General features: G+C 36.5%; 1 protein-coding gene across 14 annotated transcripts in view; it reads left to right on the top strand.

Moving 5' to 3' along the window:
- CPED1 (cadherin like and PC-esterase domain containing 1) overlaps positions 1 to 13,995 on the top strand; it is a 252,263-nt gene that overhangs the window by 23,425 nt on the left and 214,843 nt on the right. For 13 of the 14 annotated variants that reach the window (XR_012132159.1, XM_073238530.1, XM_073238537.1 and 10 more), the window contains exon 3: positions 3,763 to 3,946. Coding sequence is in view for 12 of the 14 variants with exons in the window: in XM_073238530.1 (XP_073094631.1) it covers positions 3,763 to 3,946 (184 nt within the window). In the remaining 2 variants the exon portion in view is untranslated. Of the gene's footprint in view, positions 1 to 3,762; positions 3,947 to 13,995 lie in introns of those variants that run through there. The other variant, XM_073238538.1, reaches the window with a different exon arrangement.

Raw genomic sequence — 13,995 nt, 5'->3', positions numbered from 1 at the left:
TTTCCTAATACAAATTTTCTCCACTTTCTTTCCCAATATTCCATGGTAGTATTTATAACAAAACCTTTACAGACTGAAAAAAAAGATGTTTGTATTTATCCATTCATTTAAAGAATATTTATTATGTACCCATTCTGTGCCAAGTACTATTCTTAGGCTAAGGAAACAAATGTGAACAAAACACAGAAATGCATGCTTTTTATTTACTTTCTTTTATGACGTAAAGAGACAGGAAATAAACATAATACATATATTATATTTTTGCATTTAAAGGTGATGAGTTCAGAGAAAAACATACCAGGGTATAATAGAAGCATATAGATTATTGTAGAAATGCTTTTTATGACAAAGACTAAGCCATATTAATTGAAAAGCATATAGAATTCATGTAAAAGCACAGTTACAATATAATATGATTGTTACTCAATTTTATTCATGTATAGTTAAAGTCATTTATTGGTGAGACACTGTATTGGACACTTGCATCTAGAAGATTTTTTCCCTTTACAACCTAAGGAGGTAGGACTTGTTACTTCAGTTATACATATGAGGAAACTCTGATATCGAGAGATTAAATAATCTCCCCAATAGATGAAGCAAGCAAGTTGCAGAGCCAGAATTCAAAGCCGAATGTTTGATTCCTAGTCTTCCTCCATTCTTATGCTGCACCGCTGCATCCACCACTCCCAGGAGTTTATTCCAATGCTCTATCCTTTGCTTTATCTCACGTTGTATACAGGTTTCAGGTTTTGAAGTCCTTTCATTAAAAATAAGTGTTCAGTTTAAAAATAACTTTCTTATAGTCTAGCAAAGTGATTTTTCAAGGACTTGCTTGCAGATCTCTCAAGAGGAAGGGAGAGAGGGAAGTGATTCGGTGTTACCATCCAGAAACACTCATTCTTTTCTGAATTCTCCTCAACAGGCTTGCAAGTATAAAGCTCAGTTGTTATAGTGGTGGCCAGGTTGAATATATTCTTCCACTAAAAATGTATTTCCCAAATTGTAGGAGTAATCAGGAGCTCTCATTTCCAAAACTGCTGCTTTGCCTTTGAATAATCCTGCATGTGCTGGTACGGCTAACTTAATTGTTCACTTAGTTTTTATTTCACATACGCAGTGTGTGCACCTGTTGTTAGACCAGCTAAAACTGTCCTTGCCCCTTGGTATTGGGCCATTCTGCTGATACAGTGTGTTATAAATATTACAAGGACAGGAACAGTTTATATTTCCGGATAATGCAGCATAATTGAACTGATAAACTCACTTCCTATTTATTCTCTGTAGTCTGATATGTGAGTTAAAATTTCTATCTATGTTATAAAGGCTATTGTGAAATATAGCCGGTGATTATACTTTATTTAGAGTATGTCTATATAAGATATATTGGTAAGTGCTACATTGGTAAGTAAGCTCTTGCTTAAACTGATCCTGGTTGGGGTGAAGGGAGGGATGGCATCTTTCAAAATAATAATAACTTAAAGTTTGAAAATATACTCTCCTCTTGTGCAATCACTGCCATTCTTGAGCCAGCTGTAATGGAGTGGAGCATCCTGTGATTATGAAAGAAAATAATATGAGAAGGGAATTCTGGGCACTGTGCATTTTGCTTGAGTGACATCGATATATTTAGAAACATCTGTCTTCCCCTTTCACCTAGACGCATGTTTGTTTATTTTGGCCTCCTATGCATTACTGGTTCCCTCTAACTCCTGGGTCCAAAGGCGTAACCTGTGTTTGATTTCAAATATTCCTTCTTGTAAGTTTATCATTGCAACCAATTGCAACATTTGCTTGGGAATCATGTCCCAATTTGCAGTTAAATTCTTGAGTTCGAATAATTTCATTATTAGTAAAATGCAGTATCCTTTAACTGGGGAAAATATTGAATCATCATGATTTGCATAGAAGTTGTGATTGGCTAGTGTTCTATTCTTTTCCATTATATTCATCACATGTTTATTGGGCACCTATGTTAGCATGTACCAGGCAAAGCTCAGAAGCAGAAACAGTTTTGCCCTTTGCTTTTTATGATATATTATTATTTTGAAAATACATATGTAGTGCTTCCTATATGCCAGGCACAGTTCTAAGCCCTTTACAAATATTAACTCTTTAATTCTCCCAGCATCCTTAGAAGGAAGGTATTATCCAAGGTCACACAAATAGCTGGGGGTGATGGGATTCAAACCCAGTGGTCTGGCTCCAGGGTTTATATCCTCCTACACTACACTATGTTTTGTTTATTCATTCACAGATAGTGATAACTTGTATATATCAATGAAAACTAGGATATGGTTCCTTCCCTCAAAGGGTTTACAATCTAAATCTATTTCTTCTTTCTTTCCATTCATATCTTCAAAGATCTTGATAGAGTACTGTAATTCATTAATATGCTAGATACTTTCATCTCTTAAGCACATACTATGTGCACTGAAGACACACGGGCCATGCAGGCTACCAGTTAAAGATCTCACATCAGGGAGAGATGCACATTTCCTTTCATAAATTCAAAGGGAAGGATGTATTCCAATTAAAACTTTCCAAAAGAGGTAATGTTTGATCTAGAGTTTGCTAGTGTGGATGAATGGAGAGAGAGGAAAGAATTACAGGTAGAAGGCCCAGTGACAATGGTGTGTGTATGAAGGAGCAGTGGTATGTGGATGAGATCAGGAATGGAAATGGTTAAGAGGATATAACCAGAGAAGGAAGATAGGGTCTAAATCTGAATGGCCTTGTATTCCTTGTTGAAGATGTGGAATTGATTCTATCATTAATGGAAAATAATGAAGAAATTTTAAGTAGTGGGAAGACACATTACATGTTGTGTTTTAGATCTGTAAAGTGGACAGTTTGATTCAGAGCTGCCCAATTTTTTTTTTTTTTTTTTTTTGCCTCTTCCACTTCATCTTCCTCCTTCAACTCCTTTGTCTCCTCTTCTTTGGCCTCTGCCATTGTTTGTCACACCCCCTATCCAATCTCATGGCTCCTTCCGATAATAAAAAAAGCCTACTTTATCATTGTTTACTCTCAAGTTGTGAGGAAAACATCCAATATCTGCCATTAAACTTTAAATGGATTCAATGTCAGCATTCCTTCTACTTGGTTAAAAAATTCCTTTTTGCCAGTGAAATTTCAAATGTCATGACAAAGAGGTTTATTTGGAGGAGCAACAAGCTACTGAAAGAACCTAAAATTATGACACTTCAGTTGCCCTCCTCTTCTCACAGAGATCCACCCAGCCTCAGTGACATGCACTCAAATTGCTGCGTCCTAATGAGAGAAACAGCAGCACTGAATGCCCAAAAAGCTCTGACATTGCTTCTCAGTGCTGGCCCGTCCTGAACATGTCCTGGCACAAAACCTGTCCTCTCTGAGTCTGTTTCCTCCACTGTTTGCCTAAAAGAACTGTTTAAAGATAATGTAGCTGGAACTACCTTATAAAAGCACAATGCAGGTGAAAGTCATTGCTGTTAATTTATATTTTCAGCTACAGTTGAGCTCTGAATTTCTATGCAGCAGTATTCCTCTAGGAGCTCTATATTTTAATGGCCTAAAATTTTCATCTTTCCCTAATAGTGGGGAAAAATTCATTTCACCTTCGATTCTTGCATATGAGGTCACCTTTGTCCTTGTCAGCCTTTTAGAGAGTATCTTTCAATTCTATAGAACAAGTTAAAGGGTGACTTTCTGAATGGACCTTGATTGGCATTAATGATGTGCTACTTTTTCCTCTTGAATTTTTATGCCTTCTCTCTTTTTCAGATGGAAGAATCCATTGAGACACACTTTGGCAGCCGTGGCAGAAGGGCCATACTCTGCAGGCCTGCTTCCTACAGCAGAATGGAGCTGAAGCTCTACCAGCGCATTCTCACACAACACCACTTCACAGTGGTCATCACTGAAGAAAGGCTCAGTGATAGCCTTGGACTGGGGCTTCTAGAAAAAGGTCAGACTATGTAATTACCAAACTTGCTTGACATAGAATGTTAATTTCTAGAACATGCTTTTATCTTCCTCTAAAAAATATTCACAGAAACAAATTTTTACCCATGCTCAACTTTTTTGCATCATAGAAAACTTGGCTCCTTTTCTACGTCCTCTCAATTTTCCTTTAGCTCCATTTCTTTATTCCTGAAATTATTTTGTTTACATTTTTGTAGCATTTTAGAGTTGCATAGTTCATGTTTAAATGCTACATAAAAAATGTTTATGTTTATGAGCCTGAATACATGTTCTGCCCAACACCAAACTGCTCCATATTTTAAGAAAATTGCCACTTCATCTGACTGCAAGTAGAACATGCTGGAAATTCTTGCGAGAAGCCAGCTTAAATGTGATTCACAGATTAACTCTAAAATGCGAGACAAGTGTGAATATTTATTACACACACCATTACTAGTCAAGTCCTCTTATTTCTACTAGTTGAAGTGAAAAATAGAAGACAAGTTTTTAAAGAAGTTATTCGAGAAGAAAGTTGAGTAGATGATGAGGGTCAAAACAGGCAGTAACAATAACAGCTAACATTTATGAGCAACTAACCATGTAACAGATACCATGTTGTATTCTGCATTCTTGATCTCATTTAATCCTCATTGTGGCCCCCTAAGTACCCTAAAATTAAGAAATATTAATCCCCCCCACCCACTCACAGTATTCAGGAAGAGGAAACCGAGGCAATTTAGTGAAGCAATGCGCCCTGTATGTTCAACCTGGCTTGAAGGAAGGGCAGGATTTGAGCCCTGTGTTCCAGCCCTCACTTCTGTGCTCCTCCTGTTCACCACCTTGTTGACCATATGCTCCTCTGGTCCATTATCCTGCACTGTGCTATGATTGTAAGAGCCATGAGGATGTGCCACAGCTATTTAGCATGAGCCAATCAGATTTTTCTCTTTGTGATGACACAATATATCTGATTTCTGATTTATCAAAAGGGAGGGGAGGAAAAGCAATTTGCATCTCAACTACTAATCTCAGTGGCGGTTTCCTTTGGGAGAGAATAATTTTCATTTTTGACTTAAATTGAAACAGTCTTGCCCTCCTCATAGCACTTCTTCAGGTAGGTGCCCTCTTGCTCTTTAACATGCTGCTTTATGCGGGTGCGTGAAAGAGGATGGGGAGGGGGGCATTCAGCTTTGGTCACCTTTTACTACATGGGCAGTGAAGTTGTAAGCTACTGAGCTAGCATAGCTCCCAGGGAGTAGAGTCCAAAAAGGTCTACTTTAGCTGGTCCCTGTCCCCTAAGAATAATATTGAAATCTAGAACACTGGGCTGCTGGAAGCAAATGAAAAACAAAAGGGAAGATCAAAGCCCAGGAATATCAAAGAGGGCTGGAAACATACTTTATAAACCTTATTGAGTTGTTTCTATTAAGAAGGACCAACCTAAAATTCTGGACCATCCATAAATTGCATTGTCAGGAAACCATTTATCAGAACAGCTGTCAGTGTTAAGGAAAGATATAAAACATTTAGTCTCCCTCTCATGCCACAAAATATTTTAGCCTAAACCAGATGATTGTATAACCACCGCCTGCATGCCACGTGAGCTGTGCTTCTGGAGTCATGCAAAGCATTGGCCCTGATAACACACCACTATTGTCTGAAATTTCTATATTCCTCTGCCTCCTGGGTGCTGATACTGACTGTGTATGTGCTCAACATGGATTATCTGTGCATTCCAACATCTATTCAATTTCAGTTTTCAATTTTCTCCAGTTGCAAAACAGAAGGAATATGTGTCCTCTCTCCCTGGATGTCCTTAGGTCAGTTTTACAAGAAAAAGAAGGATTACTTTTCAGCTTCCAAATATCAAGAAAGTGCAGACAGCCTGAAGGCTGTAGAATCTGGCAGCCAAAGGAGCTGCTGGGCCCAGTAGCACAAGTTAACAGATGGCATCACCATAATTTGTCAGTGTAAATGCTGATTTGGCTGCCTTTCCTCACATTCCCTCGGTTTTTGAAAACATCTACTTTCTAACTCTTTCTTGGATTTCTTTTACTCTGTGTAATATTATTCCTGGATAGGCCTAAGAAAGAATAGTAATTTCACAAGTACAGAAAATCGATTCTGGGTTTTTCATTTGATTTTGCAGTTTTCACTATGAGAGCAATGTACGTTGAATACCTGAAATAAAAAAGTTCTGTGACTGTAATCTAACATTTCCTTGATTATCTAAAATACAGAAGAAAAAAAAACCACTTTTTTTTTTGCAGCTTATTTTCCAGGGCCACAAATATTATCTACAAATTCTGTTTGAATTGTGGGACCTACTACAAGAAGTGTTTTCTAGAAATTTGATTCTTGTAAGATTTCTTTTGCTTTAGTTTTACATAGTCACTTTATGCTTATTTTACCACATGTACAACAGCAGAAATTACGATGCTATATTGGCACATTTAAACTTAATTTCCCCATGTTGAGAAGCTTGGGGGAAGTAGAAACAATTGAGAATGATCTGGATACCTACCCACCTATTTTTCACTTTGCTACTGTAGTTTCTGCTGTTTGCTAATCTGAAATTTAAAAATATTACATTAGAAACAATACAGATACTTCCACAAATGTTACTAAGTACCCAGGTGCAGATTTGACACATTTATAAAATGCATTCTTGGTCATAGGAAAACAAATATGAAATGTATTTTCCCTATTCTTCCTATCCATTCACCTGCTTTCTCTCCTGACTTGATCCCAGTCACCTCTGCTGACCTCTTTCTGTACCATCTTTTCAAGCACAAGCAGCCTCTTTAAAGCTTAGGGTTCCTCACTCTGTTTTGTTTTTTCTTAAATGTTTAAAGCCAGCAGCAGATAAAAATTAGAAAAAATAAAAGGGTCACCAGCTAGCTAGATAACATTCCACTATTAAGTATGATTTGTAGAGTAACATTTGAGCTTTATATTTTACTTAATTTTTGTAGTACTTTTTCAGTGAACATTTGTTAAAAAGAAAAGTAAGCAGTCTCGGGTTCTAAATTAGATCATGGACATTATGTTATTTCCCTAGTTAATTCCATTCTAATGACACAATAGAAGTTGGTGGCTTAATTGGGAAAGACCATAGGGCTGTGGGTATATGACCTTAAGCAAGTTAAGTTCTCTGAGCCTAAGTTCTCTTATCTGTTAAAGGCAGTAATAATATTTACTTCTCAGTAGTAGGTGGTGAGAATATACTTACTTTGTCCACCCCATCAGAGTTCTGGGAGGAGACAAAGAAACCCAGCCAGTATTTTTCTTATTTAGTAGTCTATAGTGGGGCCCAGAAATTTATATTATACATGGACATGTAATTCTGATGTGTAGCTCATTTTGGAGAGCACGGTTGTAAGGGATAACTATTCCTTCAAGGAACAGCAATCTTTAGAGTTAATTTAGGGAATAAAATGGTACAAAACTCTTCCTGCTAAAATGCCATTGCATTACTTAAGATTTAACTGTAGTGGTATTTGTAAGCATTTCATCTTTAGGCAGATTTTGAGAATAGTAAGTAAGACAACAGTAATTGTCTTTATGGATTTATGCCTACAAAAATTTAGCAGAATGTAAAGCATATACTTTTATGTTCTTCAATCCCTTGGTTTGGAAAAATTAATCTTAAGTCCTTGCATTTGTAAGAACATATAATTCCCTAAAGGAAAAGATAGAAATACCAACCAATTATTCCCTTTCCTAGTATCCAGGTACTATTTAGTAAATCAGTGCTTTAGTATATGGACTAGTACAGTGGCCTAAAAAGAGAGTAAATGTTTTCTACAACTTCTTAGCCTATTCCTATGGTAATATTCAGGTAGTTACATGGTTCAAGAGACTTTTTATAGTCCTCTGAAAAACAAATACCAACTTGCTATAAAAGCTACAGAGTTGGAGTCACTCATGATTTCAAACTGTTCTTGTTATGTTACTTGGGGGTTTTACATGGGATGTTTTTGGAAGAAACATAAAAAGTGAAAGATTATATTGATTTTCTTACCAGGGGTTGACAGACTATGGCCCACTGGCCAAATCTGGCCCAGTGCCTGTTTTTGTAGATAAAGTTTTATTGGAAAATGGCGACACACTGGTTTTCGTACTGTCTGGCTACTTTTGTTCTACAATGTCAGAGTTGAGTACAACAGAGATTATATGGCTCTTAAAGCCTAAATATTTATTGTTGGGCCCTTTACAAAAAACATTTGCTAACCCATGTATCTATGCTTATTCTATGTTACTTGATCCCATACCAAGCTGATGGTTAAACTCTAGGACTGAGATAGTTTTTTAACTTTTACTAAGCCTCATTCAAAAAGGGTTTGATGGTTTACAATCGAACATATAATAATAAAATTACCAAAATGGATGTATAAATTTAGGGCTCAAACTGGATATTCCTCTTAGTTGCCATAATTTAAGCTTATTTTTGGCTTGCACCTCCAAGTACCCAGATCAATGAGGGAAAGAATAGAATTTTTACTCTCAGGAAGAAGAGAACACTACAGTTCCCTCCCCTAACCTCCCACATGCTCAAGTAGTATATTTAAAACAACTTTCTGAAAGGGATTATTAAGTAGATAACACTGTTACATGATAGTTCAAGGGCCAGAGCAACATTTGTATTGCAAGTGAAGTAGTTGTCATATTTTGGCTTATATAACAATCTTCCAGCATGAACTGAGAGCTTAATATTTACAGCATGGTATAGTGAAGGCATTTCAAGGAAAGGCTGGAGTTAATACTGTGACAAATAGTACCTATTGATATTAAAGTTAATATATTGTGTCGTGAAGAATGGTATTTTAAATAATGTTGCTTCAGAGCTTCCCCACTGCCCCCACCTAATAAGGACACTCTAATTTACCCAACTGGGTTCTTGGGAAGCACGATTAAAAGGTGTGGTTAATAGAGTGAAAAATACAGATCACTACTTAATGTTGTGGAAAATAGATTTCAAAAGAAAAAGCTTATTTCCTTCCCTGTTCATAATTTAATAGATTTCTCTCCTCCTATATTTTCACTTACATTCACTTGCACTTTTACAAATGCTCCACACATCAGTGTAAATGTTTGAGATTTAGTCTATTTTCAAAGGTTTATTTATAATGGCTACTTGCCAAAAGTTGTTTCTAAAGTTTATATGGAAAAGAAACATCTACTTTTGTAATGGAAAGCATATTTCAGATTTTTCTTCAGTTTATTTGTATTCAAAAAGAAGCAGTGAAGAAGTGGAAATTTAAATTACCCATATACCCATAAGTAAGAAGAGTTTAACCACAGTAATTGCTGCCTTGGGGAGGTAGTAGATTGTGGTAATTATAAAGACTAAGCTTTGGAGTAAGACTGAACATGGGCTGGAGTCCTGGGGTATCTTTAATGGTTACATGACCTTCGACAAGTTACTTAACCCCTTAAAGCCCCAGTTTTCTCTTTGTGATTGACTGCTTTGTATTATATGACTGACACACTGTAGCACTTCAAAAATGGGAGATAATATTATTACTACTGTCAGGAACTAGTTACAGAAAACAGACTGCGGAGATTCCTTTATGGGGAGAAACATTTAAATGGTTCTATGTGATGTAACATAAGGGTGATGCTGCTGGGTATTTTGGGATAAATGAATCTGATAGGTGTTTTCAAGGCCTTTACATCATGTGTTCATCGAAAGATCTGGGTTGTAAATCCTCATGACATTCCAGCAACACTCTCCTGAATATTTACACAAGGAAAAAAACCCTCACTTCCAAAAAATCTGTAAGGTCCTTGAGGTCTGTACCATGTCCAGTCTGCTTATTACTTAAAACTATGCCCTTCCTATAGGCACACATAATAAATATTATTGAATACATGAATAAATGCAGACAAAATAATGTAGCAACACTTGGGTCCCTTAAATAGTAAACTAATTGAGAGAACTCATATGAAAACTTAATTGAGAAACCATTTATCTTTTCTATAAGTTTTCAGGAACAGTGACATTTTACTAATGTTCAAGTCTGCCCTAGTAACAAGGCTAAGGCAAACACGAACACAGTAGTATAGAGAACTGATGTTTTCTGCAGCCTACACTGTTGAAGCGTTTAAATGCTTGTGTCCAGTTTTCAGAGTTCTTCTCTTCTTCTGCTGCTTTTAAGACTCTCTTACCTCATTTACCAGTGTTATCAGCCTGTTGGTTTTGGGGAGAATGGATGAATTTAGTTCTAAACATATTCAGTCTTAGTTGCCATGAGTTTTTCATGTGGATTTAGTTAGCAGAAACTGGAGCAAGCCGAGAGGCCAGGGTGGAAGCTGATTTATGGTTTACCTGCTTAGAGGTGATCATTGATTCACTGAGGGTTTAATATTCCACAAATAACAGAACACATAGCATTATCTAAAAATGCTCCCTAGTAAAGGATGCATAAAAGTAAGCATGTATAGCTGTTGCCATCAAGAATATAGAAAATATTGGGTCGATGCCTGTCATGACATTTAGGTCCCATCTGTGTTCTCTACACTAGGCTCTCTTTTTTTCTTAGCATAGTGTAAAATACTCACTTTTCAGCTCTTCCAATCCCTTACTTTAGGAAAACAGATCATATGACCTACCATTTTTATAACATACATTTCTCTAAAGAAAAAGACAGAGGCACCATCAAATTATTTCTCTTCCATGTCATCCAGGTACTCTTTAGTAAGTCATTGTTTTAGTTCATAGAATGGAGAGAATAAATATTTTCCAAAAGTTTTTAACTTGCTCCCAGGGTAGAGTCAAGTAATATGTGGTTCAAGAGACTCTGATACAGAGTGTATTTTATCATTAGGTCAGAATTATTTATGTATACTTGAAGAGGGCATATTTCTACAGTTGCAGCAGAGAACGATTGCAGCAGGGACAAAAAAATAGATTGTTCCGATTGCAAGGAATGTTTCTGGGAGGCCCTGCAAGTAGTTGGACCAATATTTTTGTATTCCCACAGTTTAACGGGACATTTGAGCACAAGATTTATTTGTAGTAACTCTAGAAGGCATGATCAGGACCAGTTTAAGAGTGAACATTTTGTCAGAGTTATCCAGCAATGGAACTGCCCATCTCAAAAAGTAGGAAGTTGTGTTGGAACAGAATCAAGTCAGGGCTGGTGATGAAGAGTTGTTTTATTACTCAGGAGAATGAGTAAAATAACCACCAAAGTCTTTTTTAAAAATCTGCATTGTAACATTTATACATACAGAATGAAAGGAAATAAGAAAAAATTTTAAACCTGTATAATTTGAGGGATTCCTTTTCTTGAGTCTTTGCCTTTAGTCTCAGGTCCACGGGCAGAAAAGAGGAATGGGCTGCAAAGGGGTGAGTGGAGAAAACATCAGTCTAGAGGCAAATCTGGAGGTGGTCCTGTTTGGCTAGTAGTGCATGTTTATAGCAGATGCTTCTGCTGATAATTTAAAACTTGAAAGCCTAATAAACTCCCCTTCTCATTCCTCTCCCCTGTCAGCCTCACACCAGCACCCATGCTGCTTTCCTGAGTCTAATATGCTTTCTGACTATTTAGCAGGAAGACAAAAGAGTAAAGGTCACATTTAAAAGGCACAGTGTGTTTTGCCTTGTCAGTATTTCACCAAGAACACCTTTGACATGTGTTTTTTATTATGCAAGTAATATGTTTTGGACTCTATCAGAAGGTGCTTCTGTGCCTTTAGTTAATCAAACTGGAAAAAAACAAATCGAATCAAAGAAACTTACAAGGCTGTACCATTCTATTTTATTATATTATGATACACAGTAATTGTGTGTTCAGGTTTATTGTTATTTTTCTCAGTGCTTATAGAATTACCGATGTATTTACGACCAAACAGAATTTGTTCTTTAATTGGCACGCTAGAGCTCAAGGAATGTTTATTTAACCTTAACTCAGTTGAGTTGTTTATATTACAGGGACTTGAGTTCAATTTAGTTTTGCAAAAAGCTTTCTTATTTATAAAAGTTGAGCTTGGAGTGACCTCCCCATTCTGATGTTTCCTTTACCCTCCACTGTGCAAAGAGAACAGAAAGCCAGTGTCTCATTTTTACTCCAAAGAAACTAAACTGCTTCCTTAAGTGGGTTAGTTCTTACAGTTGAAAATAGTAACCAGATGTTTATTGAAATCCCTAGCATTTCTCCTTCAAGCCTAGCTTCTTTCTAATCGTTTGATCTTTTTAAGTTTCATAGAAACCAGATTGGGTATTTGAATTTTCCAAAGCTGGGAAATGTTTAATATAGCTTTGAAGATACTTTCTCTGAACTGTATCTTTAAATGTACTTTCTGCTACTTTTATTTCTTAAAGAAGATGCAGCAATGAAAAGCTTTTTCTGCAATACCATCAATTCTATTTAATTATAATTACAAATAAAATGTTCTATTATTTGGTTTAGTGTTAAGGAAAAAAAATCTTGCCCGATTTATTTCTGGGAAATACATATGCTTGCTTTTGTAAAACAACAAACATCCACATTTCACCTAGTTTTGTCTCAGTTGCAAAATTAATAACCAAGTTCAATGACCAGTTGAAATACTGGGCTCATTTCAGGCACTAGGTAACATGGATTCACTCTGATCTTTTTAGATTTTGGTTCTCAAACTTGGCCACCAGCTGTAATCTTCTGAGGGGCTTTGAACTGCTGCTTGCTAGGTCCCAGCCCCAGAGATTCTGATTTAATGGAACTAGCATTTTAGCCTCAGTATTAGTTGTTAAAATCTCCAGGTGATTCTAAAGTACAAATTTTCAAACTTTGGTTGATGCTCTGTATTTTTTTCATTTCAAATTTTCATAGGCAATTTATTTCAGGTCATTGGTCTTTCCATGTTTCTTTAGGATTGAAAACATTGGGGATTGGGGACTTTCATGGTTTTTCAAATTTTCTTTGGTTTTGCCACAGACTACACTGTGCTTTGAATGACAGATTTAATGTGTAGAAACAAATAATATTCGTATTAAATTTAGATTGAGGAAAGACTCCAGAAAAGAAAAACACACTCCTTCAGATGGGACCTTTCCAGTGACAGAGTATGGATTAACTGAAAGGTAGTTTGAGGACTCCAGACTTAGTGGTTACTATGCTAGTGTGTTATCAGATTTAACTACTTGAAATACTTAGATATTTTTCTCAGTCTGGGAGGAATTTGGGAGCAGTTACCAGTATTGTCAGGACTGCCTCATAATTTTTGTACTGCTTTTCCTTTCCACTCTCCATATTATGAATATTGTTGAAACTTCGGTAGTTACTTCTTTAGAGTTGACTTTCCCCAGGTTAATTGATCTTTCCCTTTAGATATTGTCCTCTAGGACTTTTCAACTCTTCAGCTAAAGTTATTTTCTCCTAACAGTATCTCTTTGTGGATTTCCAAACTACAGTTTGGGAAATAAAGACTTTAGAAAAAGTGGGTATTTTTTTCCTTAGCAGTCTCTCTCTTATTAACCCTTGATAATCTGACTTTGACCCCCACCCCACCTCCTAAAATTGTCTTCTCAGATCTTACCAAGAACCTCCTTTTTCTTACAAAATCTACTCACTATACTTATAGTTGCATTATTTTTGGTGCAAGAACAGATTTGACCATGAGTAGGTCACTTAAAACTGTAAATGAAGCTTTAATTTGAATTCACTGATGTTAATTTCTCAGTTTCCTTGATCTCGTCTAGCAGTGTTTCCCACACTTGGTGAACTGTATAAACCAGTGGAATAACCACGTGTCCTAACACTGAGAGGCTACTCTGGAATTTTCTCTTTTAATTTCCTTAATGCCGCCCTCTCTTGCTTCTCAGACCTTTCTGACTCCTCCTTTATGTTCTTCCTCCAAATATGAGCTTTCCTTAATACATTTATGTCCAGTCATCTTCTTCACCCCATCTTGTTACGGCTTTAAGGTATTTTTCTACTCTGCAGATTCAGTGATCTCTGGGAAACAGATTGGTGGGTCCCAAAGGCAGGGGATGGGGGTGGGCAAAATGGGTGAAGGTGGTCAAAAGGTACAAATTTCTAGTTATCTATAAATAAGTTCTAGGGCTGT

This window comes from Manis javanica, chromosome 6 (genome assembly GCF_040802235.1).
Source record: "Manis javanica isolate MJ-LG chromosome 6, MJ_LKY, whole genome shotgun sequence".
Classification (NCBI taxonomy): Eukaryota; Metazoa; Chordata; class Mammalia; order Pholidota; family Manidae; genus Manis; species Manis javanica.
This window is presented reverse-complemented; position numbering and strand designations above follow the sequence as displayed.